General features: G+C 39.2%; 1 protein-coding gene across 1 annotated transcript in view; it reads right to left on the bottom strand.

Moving 5' to 3' along the window:
• LOC136862785 (aristaless-related homeobox protein) overlaps window positions 1-15,943 on the bottom strand; it is a 210,342-nt gene extending 194,399 nt beyond the window's left edge. Inside the window, exon 1 of the mRNA XM_068226517.1 lies at window positions 15,736-15,943. Coding sequence (XP_068082618.1) covers window positions 15,736-15,943 — 208 coding nt within the window. The remainder of the gene's footprint in view (window positions 1-15,735) is intronic.
• Between the last annotated feature and the right edge of the window lie 344 nt (window positions 15,944-16,287).

Here is a 16,287-nt window from a genome sequence, read left to right as displayed (position 1 = left end):
GGAAGCCAGGGCACGGTGCAGGATTTTAATTAATTTGATATACTGTAAAGTACCACACTCACAGATTTCGGTGTCCAAACTTGCAAAATTAAATTAAACTAATGATAACAATCATCCCCATGCTTGTTGAGGGTACTAAATAACATGGGCAGGATTTTCTCAAATTGGTCTCGTACAATCACTTCCATCTTTTACTCGCGACGATGAATGTCCTTATGGGTTGATAATTCAACAGCTGTTATCACGGAGATCGTGAGAGAGCATTCGGAACCAACCTCTCTTACTCCTTAAGCGGGCCATACACGCTGAGACCTGTATCAAGAGACTCGTCTCCGTGGCGTTAGTTTTGGTCGAAAGAATATGGCGTCTGATCCTCCGTCAGACAAAATGATTGCTATGTGGTCCGACTCGTTGGCTGAACGGTCAGCGTACTGGCCTTCGGTTCAGAGGGTCCTGGGTTTGATTCCCGGCCGGGTCGGGGATTTTAACCTTAATTGGTTAATTCCAATGGCACGGGGGCTGGGTGTATGTGCTGTCTTCATCATCATTTCATCCTCATCACGACGCGCAAGTCACCTACGGGTGTCGAATAGAAAGACCTGCACCTGGCGAGCCGAACTTGTCTTCGGACACTCCCGGCACTAAAAGCCATACGCCATTTCATTTCATTGCTATGTGGATGGTTATTGGTGTTTGTTTGATGAAAATTCGAAGTAAAAAAACTAATAATGTGGTTAAAAATGGTTAACAGAGTAAGAACATGCCATATACTATCTGCGCACCTTTTCTGGATAGATTTACACCCTAGTGCTGAATCGGTCGACCTCGGCAATCTTCGAGATTCGTACTGGCAACCTTTGAAACACAAACTATGAATCGCTTATGCATCGCTGTGCGACATCTGGCTTAGGCTACACTTTACGTACTAGTACTGTTGTTATTTACACAGCAAAGCCAAACTATAGAATTCACTCCAGGAATAAGATTCACATCGATAAATTTTATATAATGTTATATAATGTGTGTGTGACACAGTTGTTGGCTTAAGATAACAAAGGTTTACCAAAATTCATATCGATGATCATATTATCGATTCAATTCAGATTTCATTTCCATTCAGTTGGCAGTACTACTGGAACCGGAATTGCTCCCTCCTTACTCCTCAAACCCGTGCACAAATCTATCGATAAAAAGTGCGCAGATAGTAAGTTCATCTCACCTCAACTTCGACTCCGTATCAGGAGATGGGACTAAGGCGTACATATACAGGCAGGACCGGCGACAAGGGGGGTGGCTAGAATGGGCAAATGCCCAGGCGCCCGGGTCCCCGGGGGCCCGGGGGCCCGGGCCAAAAAAATAGTTAAAAATAAAAAAATCTGATAGGCCTACATTTAAATGCCAATAAGAATACAAAAATACGAAGAAAATTGCACAAAATTTGTATTAAAATGGCACCAAGGTGATTCCACAAATACATCCAAACCCTTCGTTGTAACATTGGAGGTTTTTTTTTTTGAAGCAAATTGAGGATCAACAGTGGTGTTGAAAATAAATAAGGTTGAAAGAAAAACGTTGGTCTACTTTTGGCGCGAACTTGGTGCAGAAATTGTCCAATTAATGTACTTCATGTTTGGTGTAACTTTGGTTTAAAATGTCACTTACCTTTCACCAACTTTGTTGGTGTAAAAATGGTGTAAATGAATGTGAAAATATATGTGATGTAATTAAGGTGCAGTTTCTGTGCATTTTTCATTGGTGTTAAATCCGTACATCCATTGTCGCTATTGGCGCCACAAATACACCACATTTGCACCGATAACAATTTTGCGCCATTTTACACCATCATTACAGCAATTTTTGGTGCAAACTCCGCCGCCAGGGGCTGATGATCAGGTAATTATTGGTTATAAAATAACCTTCAAGTTCGCAGTTCTGGTTAAATTAAGTGAGAGGGGTGTGATGGGGTTTACTGGATTTAGGGGCCCGAGAATCCTGTCAGCAGGCCTGCATACAGGAGCCCTGGTCTGGCTTTTCTTTGCAAAATATATCATTATTTTCGAGCTTCGACTCTGAAAAACTAGTGTCCCCTTTCTTAAGAGTACGTTACCTGGGCAGACTCATCCTTCGAATTGTAACCTTTCTAATTACAGTATATTAGACACATTTCCCAAATTACGAATTGTTTGAAAGAATTCAGTTCAGGTTAAGGGAAGTTTATTCCACTGGGATTGATCTTGCAGGATTACAGCAAGATATGAAATATATTTTTGATTCACGAGGTCAACTGGACTGCATCGCTATCGACTTATCCAAGGCTTTTGAAATGATAGATCATGGAGACTTCCAATGAAAATAAGTGCTATCCGACTTAATAAATAAGTGATCGAATGGGTGGCTAAATTTCTAGAAACAGAACTCAGAGAATTAGAGGAGGTAACAGTTATCTGATCCTGTAATGATATATAGGGTGTTCCGGAAGGTGGTATTATATATATATAACTGATATAAGTAAAGAACTGGAATAACAAATAAGGACTTTTGCGGACTATTTTATTCCCTATAGAGTAATAAATAAGTTACAAGATTGTTAACGACTGCAAAAAGACCTCGCTGTGAGATGGACAGCAGACAATGGTATGATGGTAAACGGGGTGAAATGTCTTGTTGTAAGTTTCACGAAGAGGATTTCTTTTTTCATTTTTCATTTCTGTGTGATGGAGTGTTCAGAGTATGGGGATCATTCTAATTACGTAGGTGTTAATAAAAGGAAAGATCATCTTTGGGATATTCACATTATCAAAGTTGTGAATAGTTTACTGATCTCTTCATATGGTTATGAAGTTATTTAGTGTCTGTAGCAAGGATGTAAAGGAGAGGGTGTATAGGTCACTGGTAAGACCCTAATTAGAGTATAGTTCCAGTAAAATGAAATGGCGTATGGCTTTTAATGCCGGGAGTGTCCAAGGACAAGTTCGGCTCGCCAGGTACAGGTCCTTTGATTTGACTCCCGTAGACGACCTGCGCGTCGTGATGAGGATGAAATGATGATGAATACGACACATATACCTAGCCCTCGTGCCAGTGAAATTAACCAGTGATGGTTAAAATTCCTGACCCTGCCGGGAATCGAACCCGGGGCCCCTGTGGCCAGCATGCTAACAATTTCGCCATGGAGCCTGACTATAGTTCCAGTGCATGGGACCCTCACCATCATTATTTGATACGAGAAGTGGAAAACATCCAAGGGAGAGCAGTACTATGTTTTCTGTGTGATTTCCGACAAAAGAGTAATGTTACGAAATGTTGCAGACTTTCGGGTGGGGAGATTTGGGAATAAGGAGACGAGCTGCTCGACTAAGCGCTATATTCCGCGTTGTGAGAGGAGATTACGTGGAACGACATTAGTAAATGAATAAGGTTGAATGAAGTTTTTAGAAGTATGGAAGATCATACTATGTGACCCGTTGCAAGGAAAGGGATCTAAAGTAGGATTTTTTTATTTTTGAACTTTCTGCAGTTCTAAAAATGGCATAAGATTTTGAAACAGAGTTCGTGCGTCTAAGTGAAATATTTCAGAAGATACATATATATATATATATTAGAGTTTGCTTTACGTCGCACCGACACAGATAGGTCTTATGGCGACGATGGGATAGGAAAGGCCTAGGAGTGGGAAGAAAGCGGCCGTGGCCTGAATTAAGGTACAGCCGCAGCATTTGCCTGGTGTGAAAATGGGAAATCACAGCAAACCATCTTCAGGGCTGCCGACAGTGGGATTCAAACCCACTATCTCCCGGGTGCAAGCTCACAGCCGCGCGCTCCTAACCGCACAGCCAACTTGCCCGGTCAGAAGATATTAAGTATTGACTGTTGCTATTAAGAAAACTGTATTTTGAGAAAAAACCTGAATTACAGCTTTCACTAATTTTCTTACCAATTAAACAAAGATTTCATGACGTCGAGTGACGAATATTCAAACTGCTGCGTAGCTTAGTTTGTTAAGAAGACCCACAGGTAGCGCAAGAAGTCAGAATATATTATTATTAGAAATTACATCGCAATTGGGAAATATCCCGGTGGCAATCATCACTTACAGTAGTGTGGTAATAAAGTTAAAACATAATTACGCAACAACTACAACAAGAGTACAACAAGCAATTACATGGAAAGAAAATATGACAAGAAGTACTACTAGTTTAAACATTCTAAATCTAGCATCATTACATACAAATTCACGCGTACCATAATTATTTCAAAATTTTACATTGTAACTTACAACAACAACAAGAGTACAACAGGCAATTCCCTGGAAGGAAAATATCACAAGAAATACTACTACCTAGAGTTTAAACATTCTAAATCCAGCACCATCATATACAAATTCACATACAACATAAGTATCTCCAGTGCTAAACACTACGGCTTACGATACTACAGGTTGACCTTACTACTAGCTTAACATTACAACACCGTCATATACAAATTCACACATATGTTTAATAACTCAGATGCCTTACTACTACAATTAAAAGTGCATTAAAATTAACGTCGAAATTTGCACACAATTTACAGAATGCTGGAGTCTATTCTTGAAGCATCTTACAGTTTTGGGAAAAGACTCGATGACAGCTGCAGGTCATCAATTCTCCGATTTACGAAAGAATATTGACCATAGTTAGTTTCCTGCAATCTACATTTTACTTTATGTGGATGATCTGTCGTACTTATGTAACAGGGCTCTTCTAGTCGACTGTTCAACTCTCCACAAGCTGGCTTATTTGTGTAGACATTATACATGGCTCATAACCGTGTTCGTTTCCTTCTAAACCCCAGTGTTTCCCACCCAAGTTTTTTCTATCACACTTGTCACACTACTTCTAGGATTTAAATCATTAATCACGAATCTTGGAGCCTTTCGCTGTACCATCTCAAGTTCCTTAATGAGTCCTGTTTGGTATGGATCCCATACGGTTGCTCCATATTCCAGGACTGGCCTAATGAGTGATTTAAAGCCCTGTGCCTTCGCCCGGAAACTGCTGCCCTTTAGCACCCTCATCATGAAACGTACGGTCTTGTACGCTTTGGTAATTACACTTCTTACGTGAGTGTCCCATTTTAGACCTCTCTTTACGTGGATTCCTAGATATTTTCATGAGTCACTCTCAACCAAAGCGTCGATCCTAGAAAATATTGAAAGTCCCCTTGCCTATGTTTCTTTTCAATTCTTATGAGAGTGCGTTTTCGAGAATTTATTTTCATTTTGTTATAGAGTGCCCACTTATGGAGTATATTTATATCGGCTTATAATAACCTATTATCGCTAGCATTCTGTATTTTTCTGTATATTATGCAGTCGTCCACAAACAATCTGCATTCACTTCGAATTTCGCTCGGAAGATCATTGATCATAGCCCTGTTAATAATATCAACGAAATTATCCCACATTACGTTTATGTGCCCGCCTTGTGATGCCCAGCTGAGAAATATTTGCCATAGAAACTCTTGTAATTTAAAGGGGCAGCTTTACTATACTGGTATGCTTTTAATTTCTCCTCATTATCTACTTTAGTATTTAAGGGATATCTAATATTTAATTTTGCAGCAGAATAGTCGCTAATTCCTGGTACTGCCATACAATTAATGTATAAGTCTTCGGGTCTTACAAGATAAACATCTAAGATGTCCGGACTCATAGCCAAATGGTTAGCATGCTGGATTTTGGTCACAGGGGTCCCGTGTTCGATTCCCGGCAGGGTCGGGAATGTTAAACATAATTGGTTAATTCCACTGGCACGGGGGCTGGGTGTATGTGTCGTCCTTATCATGACGCTCAGGTCGCCTACGGGCATCAAATCAAAAGACCTGCACCTGGCGATCCGAAGTCCTCGGACACATCCCGGCACTAAAAGCCATACGCCATTTCATTTCAACATCTAAAGTGTCTAAATCTACTACTTGGGTAAATCCACCATCCCTAATTAGCTTGTTTACTGCGACCTGATTGTAGCCCCTCCCCGTAGCATCGCCAGACCAGTTTATATCCGCAAGATTTAGGTCACCTGCAATTATAAAACTTTTCTGCATATTGTTGCCTGCACACGTAACATCGTACAGCCTATCGAGTATCGAGAAGTTGTTACCAGACGCCCTGTATATTCCTATTATTTGAATGGGATTGGCATTCCCTTGTTCCATGATTTGCACACACAATATTTCGTGATTCTCATCAACTCATTATAAACAACTGCCTATGTTCTTCCGCACACAGATAAATACTCCGCTACATCTCGACTCTCTGTCACTTCTATATATAATGAAATCAGCCTGATTTACTTCACTACTATTTACATTCCCATGAGCTGTCTCTGGATCAGTGGTAGAGTGTCGGCCTCCGGATCCCAAGACAGCGGGTACAAACCCGACAGAGGTAGTCGGATTTTTGAACGGCGGAAGAAAGTCCATTCGGCACTCCATGTCGTACGATGTCGGCATGTAAATGATCTCTGGTGGCACATTTTGTGTTTACCCCACAAAATTCATTAAAACTCAGCCATAGACGTCCAAGAGAGTGTCGGTTTACTCGGTCTGCCATTTAGTGGGCCTAGAGTAAAACGGAACATCGAAATTGACGAGCAGACAGCCAGATGGCGTCAAATAGAAATGTCTGCACACGGTAGCTGAGGCCATACGACTATTATTATTATTATTATTATTATTATTATTATTATTATAATTATTATATTCCCATTCAGCCATGACTCTGTACAAATGACAATATCCACATGGTATGATTAAGTAAAATTCTCAAATTCAATAATTTTATTATGCACGCTTTGACAATTCACCTGCAGTAGTCTTAAGAGTCCCGCAATTTTTACACCCCAGAGACATTTGTTCAACTCTGCTGTAAAATTTCCATTGCCGACTTTGGGTCCCTTTCCGCGTAACGGATCAGATATGAAGGTGAAGCTGGAATTCAAAAGGACAGACTGGGGCAAATATTTTATTTTGGAAGAGGAATATTAGGAAATGGAATAATTTACCATGTTAGATGTTCGATAACTTTCCACCTTATTTAAAATAATTTTAAAAAGACCAGAAAAACGATTGATAGGGAATCTGCCACCTGGAGGACTGCCCTAAATGCAGATCAGTGGTGATTGGCTGACTGATTGATTGGTTGATTGAAGACTTTCCCTGATTTATTGCCATCAATATGCTCACGAGAGGAAGACTACCCACATCGTTATCCAGGAACCACTAGAAGGTATAATGAAGATATATTCTCTGCAATTGAACGAAAACTATTCAGCCAACAATATGTACAGCTGGTGGTAATTTACTAAAATATTTTATACTGGTTTGTAATTAATATGTTATAGAATCAGGACTAAACTGTTGGCGTTGGCGGTATAAATTGGGAAAAAATCGTGTTTTGCAAGTAATCTGTAATATTATTGATGGGCATATCCAAACTCATAAAAAATATAGATAACCCTTCACAAGTAGTATACAATTTTCGTGCGTAGATTTATTATAAGATGGCACAGTATATGTAAAACATATAAGGGTAAAATATATTATCTTATTCTTACTTAGACAAGTTAATCATAAGTCAAAGCATTACAGATACCGAATCAGTTTTCGTATTTCATACCATAGATAAACCTGAACAGAAAGCATGATCATCATCATGGGGAATCCTGATCAACATTATGAATACCGCAAGTAAAATGGACAATTTCAAGATCTGTACCAGGTGATAAATTCAGAATGCGATTTGTGACATAAAAGCTGCAATAATATTACGTTGACTTTTAAGTTCATTATGTAGGACCCAGGCTTAGTTGCTCCACAAATGAAACACGAACAATAAGTTCTGTATGTCATGAACATTGCATGTTCTATTTACTGCGAATCTTGCTCTTGATTTCGTCAGTACATTTGAAGATCGTTTTCCATTCTCCCTCACTTCTTTTTTTTTTTTTTTTTTTGCTAGTTGCTTTACGTCGCACCGACTCAGATAGGTCTTATGGCGACGATGGGACAGGATAGGGCAAGAAGTGGGAAGGAATCGGCCGTGGCCTTAATTAAGGTCCAGCCCCAGCATTTGCCTGGTGTGAAAATGGGAAACCACGGAAAACCATTTTCAGGGCTGCCGATAGTGGGGTTCGAACCTACTATCTCCCGAATACTGGATACTGGCCGCACTTAAGCGACTGCAGCTATCGAGCTCGGTCTCCCTCACTTAGCATGTAGAGTTTTTCCAATACGGTGTCAAAGCTATCGGTCAGTAACAGTTGTCTGTGAAAATTTCCAATGTCAGAAAATTTGTAAATATAGAGAAATATTTATCCACTAATCACTAGTTAATAATAAAGAAATAAGCACACAATAAAACACACTCATTGATGCATTAGCCAGTATGTACGACGGAGAGAAATTTCGAGGCACGCAGCTATTTATATGTGTGGGAAAGAGTCCTTCTTGCTTAAGAAATGGAGAAATGACTGAACAAGGCAACGTTCCTGAAAACAGCCTTCCGCAATTATTTTTTCGCAGTACTCTTAAGACATGATTCACATTTTAGTTACCACAGGTATTTGTCGATTCTCGGCTCTTGCAAGAAGCTGTCCGATATTAGGAGGCAGTGGACTCAGTACGGCTGAGGATGCCATCACCCTCATCACGCTGCAGACTATCTGAATGGGCAACAGCAACCCAAGGCTCTCAGTGACCTGTTCGTGATACGTGGTTTGTTTTGTTTGATTACACATGAAGACCACGGGAAGGGCACGTTGTCCAATTTTCATGAGTGTTATTCAGGGATTATTATCACAAATTAGAATATGGTCGTCAGACTATAACAGTATTTCACCTTGGATATCCTCCCAACGGATTCAGACTTCAGTGGAACACACGACCCATAGCACAGGCGTGTTGAGGAACAAACTCACCACATAGTGTCTAACTACTTCCTCACGAATACTGCGTTTCTCTCTTCCCCCCGATTCGTTTACTATGGAACCTTTCAAAGTTGAACCATCCTCTTTGCAGCTCGCTCAGGGACCGGAACGCAAAAAAGTGCACTGAATGTGGAGCTGGTACCAGAAGATTTAGTAATTTATCGTTTGTTCTCTGCGTGGGTTCGAATCCCCGTCAGGAAGTTGTAAAATTTAAGAAACGAGATTCCACTTCCGGAGGTGCATATGGCCCTGAGGTTCACTCAGCCTACACCAAAAATGAGTACCAGATTAATTCCTGGGGGCAAAGGCGGCGGGGCGTAGAGCTAACCACTCTGCCCCATGAAGTGCCGAGGTTAACAATTGTGGAAGCCTTTACCTTTCACTCCTCCAAGGGCCTTCATTGCCTATACGGAGGGATCTTTGCTTTTTTGTTCTCTGGTTTTGTTCTAGGTGCTCCAGTGGGAAGTTATAGGTACTTTCAGTATAAGGGTGACTCAGTTGAAACATACAATAGGTTTGGTGTCTAGCAAACGTTTAACCGAGCTCGATAGCTGCAGTCGCTTAAGTGCGGCCAGTATCCAGTATTCGGGAGATAGTAGGTTCGAACCCCACTGTCGGCAGCCCTGAAAATGGTTTTCCGTGGTTTCCCATTTTCACACCAGGCAAATGCTGGGGCTGTACCTTAATTAAGGCCACGGCCGCTTCCTTCCCACTCCTAGCCCCCCTCTGTCCCATCGTCGCCATAAGACCTACCTGTGTCGGTGCGACGTAAAGCAACTAGCAAAAGCAAACGTTTAAGACCACCAGCCAAAACCAGTTAATGAACTCCTTGTTCTACATTTATGGTACGAATTGGTCTGTAAAATATTGTGTGGCTTATTCCTGTTTATATACATGTTGTGCAGAACAACCGTTCAAATAGGAAGTCTAAGAGTTATAATTTTTCAAACATGTTGAGAACCTAAAATATACCCCACTTTTGGGCGTCAAGACCATCCTATTCACTAAACTACAGAAAGTACACAACTACCTTTTCTCTAAATAACTATAAAAGTGTAAAGTATAATAGGGTCGTTATTTTGGGGGAAAATCTTTTTCAAATTTTGCATTTAAAAAAATAAAAAACTAGCACCATATTTAGAAATGCTTGAAAAATCTTTGAATGAGCTATCGTCACCGAACTTGCACTCCTCACGTATTGCAGTTTTAGCTCAACAGATCGCAGGGGTCTATTCATGTCGCAGATTGAGAATTCTCGCTAACTTACGTCTTATCTTTGAGGTCACATTCACCGTCCGAACTTGAAAGTGGGTGTCGTGAAAAATGCAGAAAAAGCGGCCCTGTAATACTTTCATCTTTCGGATTTTACGGAAATATACACTCTATTGGATAGGTATTTAGAAAAAAAATTAAGCTGCCATAATACCTGCTGTATGTTACGGAAATGGTGGCCTCTACACACAAAAGTAGGATACTTTTATATGGTCTCACAATTATTCCAAAATTATAACTCATTTAAATTCTTGCGATACTTCAACGGTTCTGTTTTCATAAATACTTCATCAACACCAATAAGCCGAAAAGTAAGACCAATTCTTACCACAAATGTAGGATCACCGAGCTCGATAGCTGCAGTCGCTTAAGTGCGGCCAGTATCCAGTATTCGGGAGATAGTAGGTTCGAACTCCACTGTCGGCAGCCCTGAAAATAGTTTTCCGTGGTTTCTCATTTTCACACCAGGCAAATGCTGGGGCTGTACCTTAATTAAGGCCACGGCCGCTTCCTTCCCACTCCTAGCCCTTTCCTGTCCCATCGTCGCCGTAAGACCTATCTGTGTCGGTGCGACGTAAAACAACTAGGAAAAAAAATGTAGGATCAGGAGTTCATTAACTGAATTTCGCTGGTGGTCTTGAATTGTCGTTTTGCTTGTCGTAGTTACGGCTATAAAGCCTTTCCTTACACTAAACCATGATGTAAGTATACTCATATCACGACACTAAACCGAGGTTAACAACTGCATACAAGTGATATAATTAAAGTAACTAGGGAGTAATTTTAAGAATTGACACATAACATAAATATAACTGTATTACGAATTTGATTATGTTAATAATAATAATAATAATAATAATAATAATAATAATAATAATAATAATAATAAGAGTCTTAATCACAATAAATTTAACAGTAATAAGAGTAACAATTAAATGGCGAGGAAATATTTATTTTCATTTGGCAAGTTGCTTTAAGTCCCACCGACACATATAGGTCTTATGGCGACGATGGGATAGGAAAGGGCTAGAAGTGGGAAGGAAGCGGCCGTGGCCTTAATTAAGGTACAGCCCCGGCATTTGCCTAGTGTGAAAATGGGAAACCACGGAAAACCATCTTCAGGTCTGCCGACAGTGGGGCTCGAACCCAATATCTCCCGATTACTGGATACTGGCCGCACTTAATTTTGGACATCAGATTTAACGTGAAAGATCAATTTCATTCGATAGATCTAGGCAAGAAACAGTTAATTAGTAATGTCTAAAAGCATAAGAGAATAGTTCATATTGAGCCTGTCGGACGTTTCCCACATTTTAGTGATTACTGTACCACAAACACGCCGATATATCGTCGCTGCCGGGACAAAACCTCCTATGTGAAATATTTTATCTTAGAACTTTGGCCGGTAAGGTTCTGTCATCTAAGGTGCAATATTGTGTGACAGTTGTCAAGGCATTCTCCCTCTTCATAACGTATGTGCTGCGGGTCAGCATATCTCCAAAAATATTATCACATAGGAGGTTTCGCCCCGGCAACGACGATATATTTTAGTGATTACTATACCACAAACACGCCGATCTACGTTTTGGAAAAAGGTCAGCTTTTGTGCTCAGTGATGAATAATACTTCTCCATAGAATAAATGAAAGTTTGAATCTCACCGTCGGTAGGCCTGAAGATGGTTTTCCATGGTTTCGCAATTTCACAAAAGACAATGTTGGGGATGCACCTTAAGTCAGGCCACGGCCGCTACCTTCCCATTCCTAGCCCTTTCCCATCTTTTCGTTGCTGATAACCTTTCATGTGTTAATGCGACGTTAAACCACCAGCAAAACACTCTCCACGCAAGGACTCGGAAATAATAGGTGAGTAGTTTGATTCCAAACCGCAACGGCTTTCGGCATCCATCCTAAGTGTGTCAAGTTAATAAAGCAAGCTATTATTTTTACATGACTTGTTCTTGTCATCATACGTTCCAGGATCTCAGTTAATGCGGAATCCGAACCAAAGGGATGTGAATATCCATAAAGTTCCACATGCTTAATTTCAATCAATCAATCAATCAATCAATCAATCACCACTGATCTGCATTTAGGGCAGTCGCCCAGGTGGCAGATTCCCTGTGTGTTGTTTTCCTAGTCTTTTCGTAAATAATTGCAAAGAATCTGGTAATTTGTTGAACATCTCCCTCGGTAAATTATTCCAATCCCTAACTCCACTTCCTTTTAAAAAAATATTTGCCTCAATTTGCCTCTTGAATTCCAACTTCACCTTCATATTGTGATCTTTCCTACTTTTAAAAACAGCACTCAAACTTATTCGTCTACTAATGTTATTCCACGTCATCTCCCCACTGACAGCTCGGAGCATACCACTAACTCGAGCAAATCGTCTCCTTTCTCATCTTCCTAGCCCAAACTTTTCAACATTTTCTGCAACGTTGTAACATCTCATCACGCGATAAGGAGATATTAATACTGTATCTCTTATTCAAGCCTCCGTAACCGAAATAGTGTTGTATGCATATTTTTTAACAATTTGTTTTACGCCGCACCGACACAGATAGGTCTTATGGCAACGATGGGATAGGAAAGGACTGGGAGTGGGAATGAATCGTCCATGGCCTTAATTAAGGTACAGCTCCAGCATTTGCCTGGTGTGGAAATGGGAAACCACGGAAAACCAACTTGAGGGCTGCTGACAGTGGGATTCGAACCCGCTATCTTCCGGATGCAAGCTCACAGCTGCGCGTCCCTAACCGCACGGCCAACTCGCCCGGTCTGTATGCATCTTCCTTCGACGTAGAGGATTACTCGTAGTTCACATGCTTTTTAGGAAGTGTAGTTTAATTTACTTTCGAAGTGCAATACAATATTTGCAATTGAATAGTTAATAAATGTTCTCCTAAGTTGTCCACTCATAAGGAGCATTTGCCTGTGTTCGTTAATCAACTGCAGTTTTATACAACTGATACAGAGAGTGTCACTCAAATTAATAAACCTACAATAACAATGTAATTATTATTGCTTACATTCAAATATGATGAAATTAAATCCAAATTAATAAATACCATCAGAACGTTCTTGAATGCGAATACACGTTTCCAAGAAAGCACGATTTCCAGACGCGTGATATTAACAGGGAGCTAAATTCTCGTGCGTGTGTTATAAGATCTGTCTGTAGATAGATCACGAACTGTGAACAGATCAGTGATTGGTTCAATCCTGAGCCCCAGAGGTTAGCAATGGTTATTCCGAGGATGAATTGCGCCTGAAATTTAAGTATTCACTCCAGGAAATTATCAATCCTCAGTTCTCCTGACCTAAGGTAATTACTCTCAATACACTATTATTCGACAGTAATCATTAGTATACAGGTGTGGTGGACATGAAGGTCGATTCCGGTACACATGAAACCAACAATGAACAATAACAACACAGCGCTGTGCCAGATATAACCAGCGAACAGAGTCTACTCTCTTCTCTTCCCTGCGATTCAGCTGGAGAACTCGTAATTAGCTTACATCAATATTAGGTTCTGCTAACTATATTTGGCAGTAAGAGGAATGTGGTGGGGAGGAAATAACTTGATAGATGTTTGTTAGCGTTTGGAAGGAGAGTTAGTTTCACTTGCGAAGTGGATGTGGAGTGTTAGGCTCAGACTGCCGATATAGTATCCACTTTGTGAATAACAGTAGTGGAGAAGAATTAAATGTATTTACAAGACAATAGCTTGATAATGGTTTGTTGACTTTCAGCAAGACACTTATTTTTCAGTTTTGGGGTGAATGAGGGATGTCTATGATGAAGAAATGGATATATGATTATTTGGACGAGCCTCAAGTTATTCAATTGATCGACTGATGTTGAAAATTGCTAAACAGGTATGTTACATTTATAGAATTCCAGGATTTGTGAACAACTTCTACCGCTAACATAATTCTCTCTTTCCTTTATATTCGGCAAGTAATATTATAAGTAGAAATGAATGCGAACAGAAGTAAAACATATTTTCAGTCGTTTCATTAAATAATAAAAATAATAAAATATTAAGTAATAAATAATAAAATAATAATAATAAATAATAAATAATAAAATATCAACAAGAGATCGAAGATTGGTCTTTCACACGTGTATGTATGTATGTACGTATCTGTGATATATACCTGACGAGTAAAACATGCTAAACTTATGTATCAAGATGCTCTAATTAAAATGCGATTACACAGTAACATGTCTACAAGTTGGACAACACGTCCAACATATCTGGTTGTGAGAAACATAATTTTTGAGACATGAGCATTTACAGCAATATTTAAATTGATAAATTAATTTACCGCATATCATACGTAGCTATGATAGGATACATTTTATTTGAAGAGTTCATCATTTTTTACAGATACACTATTGCTGCTTAAATACTATTTCCATAATGAAATTCGCTTCAAAATATTATGATATTACTGATCCATAACAAATTTAAAATAGTCTACAATTAAAATCTGAAGCATTTCTCTTATTCTGACGCAGCCATGGCTGTGAATTTGATTTCATGACTGCATCATATGATCTAGCTTCTTTGTGTTTTATTTTGAGAATAGTTTGAGGTAGAATAATGTGAATTCTTCCAATTACACTCATTTTAGGTATGATTTATGAAACGATTGCACACATTGATTTGAAAATAATTGTAATAAATATTCTTGCCCTCAATATTCTAAGAACGAAATTCCAAACCCCAATCAAGTGAATTATTCTAAGTGATTTTTGAAATGATGTAACAATAGATAACTATGAAAAGATCAAAAGAGTTCTCGTTTCTTGGAAATTTTGGTTGATGCTTAGGTTATATTACATAGAAAAAATCTACATCAAATTTGCACATACAGATATTGAAAAAGTTATATATTTAAATGAATAAATGGTAAACACTGATTTAGAATATATCCTGTTTGCATAAAATTTGCATTAGACCTGAGAACAACGTAAGTCTTACGCCACTTTATTTTATATAATAAAGAGTTATTTAGGGGTACAGTTTCTTGTCCTTGTGTGTAAGTACAAATTCAAGTAGAAATATTTAACCGACATGAGCATCAAATGTGTAAATGTTAGCGTCATATATTACTATTGGATTATAAATTGCGTACAGACCACCTCTCATATTTCCACACTTAACCTGTTTTTTTAGTAACCGAATAACCTAAAATTATAGAGTTATATACTGTAATATTAGACGGTCCTTGATCTCAAGCGTTAAAATACGAAAACAATAACCAACACAATGAATTCAAGAGAAATGCGAAGTTGCCTTAAACTACGGAATGTTTGATTTCTTGAGCAGTTCTAGGCAGGCCTAAATGTAACACGTCGTGAAATGGATACGGGTCGAGAGGGAGTTATATTGAAATGAAACAAACAGAAATTAGACTACGTAATATTGTTCTGAGTAACACATATTTTTACGCAGTAGGTTGAAGTATGACTGACGTTACTTACTGAATTTTGGTGAAGATGTGAATGATGTCATGAGTGTAGAGACGGCTGGTGGAGACGATGCTGGAAGTATTCCTACAGCTGATGAAACCAGGGGGTCTCCAGGACTTCCGGAGAGAGAATTAAGCAGCCCATTGATAGAGTAGCCACAGTTATTTGAGGTTCGTAGGGTTTGAAGTTCAGTCATATCAACTAAGGGTTTCAGTTCCATTTTCACTTTGGTGGAATTACAACACGAGCTACACGCTATTCATTCATGGCAGTAACACGGCGTACAGGAGCTGCTACAAAATCAAGTTACGTTCATTAATGAGTCTGTGAGCCACTCAAACAATATTCTTACTGTTATTTCGCACAGGTACTTCAGTCTCTACGGTAATCTTCCAAAATACCTTTGATTGTGCTTAGAAAATAAATTATTTCATAACTCGTGAATTTGTAGTTGTTACAGTAAAATAATTATGCTTGTCGTTAGTTTTATTCTTAGGAGTAGTAGCTAACGTCGTAATACTCGGTAGTATCAGTTGATATTGACTCCCTCAATAATGAATTGAT

Source organism: Anabrus simplex, chromosome 2 (genome assembly GCF_040414725.1).
Source record: "Anabrus simplex isolate iqAnaSimp1 chromosome 2, ASM4041472v1, whole genome shotgun sequence".
NCBI classification, from domain to species: Eukaryota; Metazoa; Arthropoda; class Insecta; order Orthoptera; family Tettigoniidae; genus Anabrus; species Anabrus simplex.
Note: the sequence above shows the minus strand (reverse complement) of the source record. Positions and strands in the feature narration are given on the sequence as shown.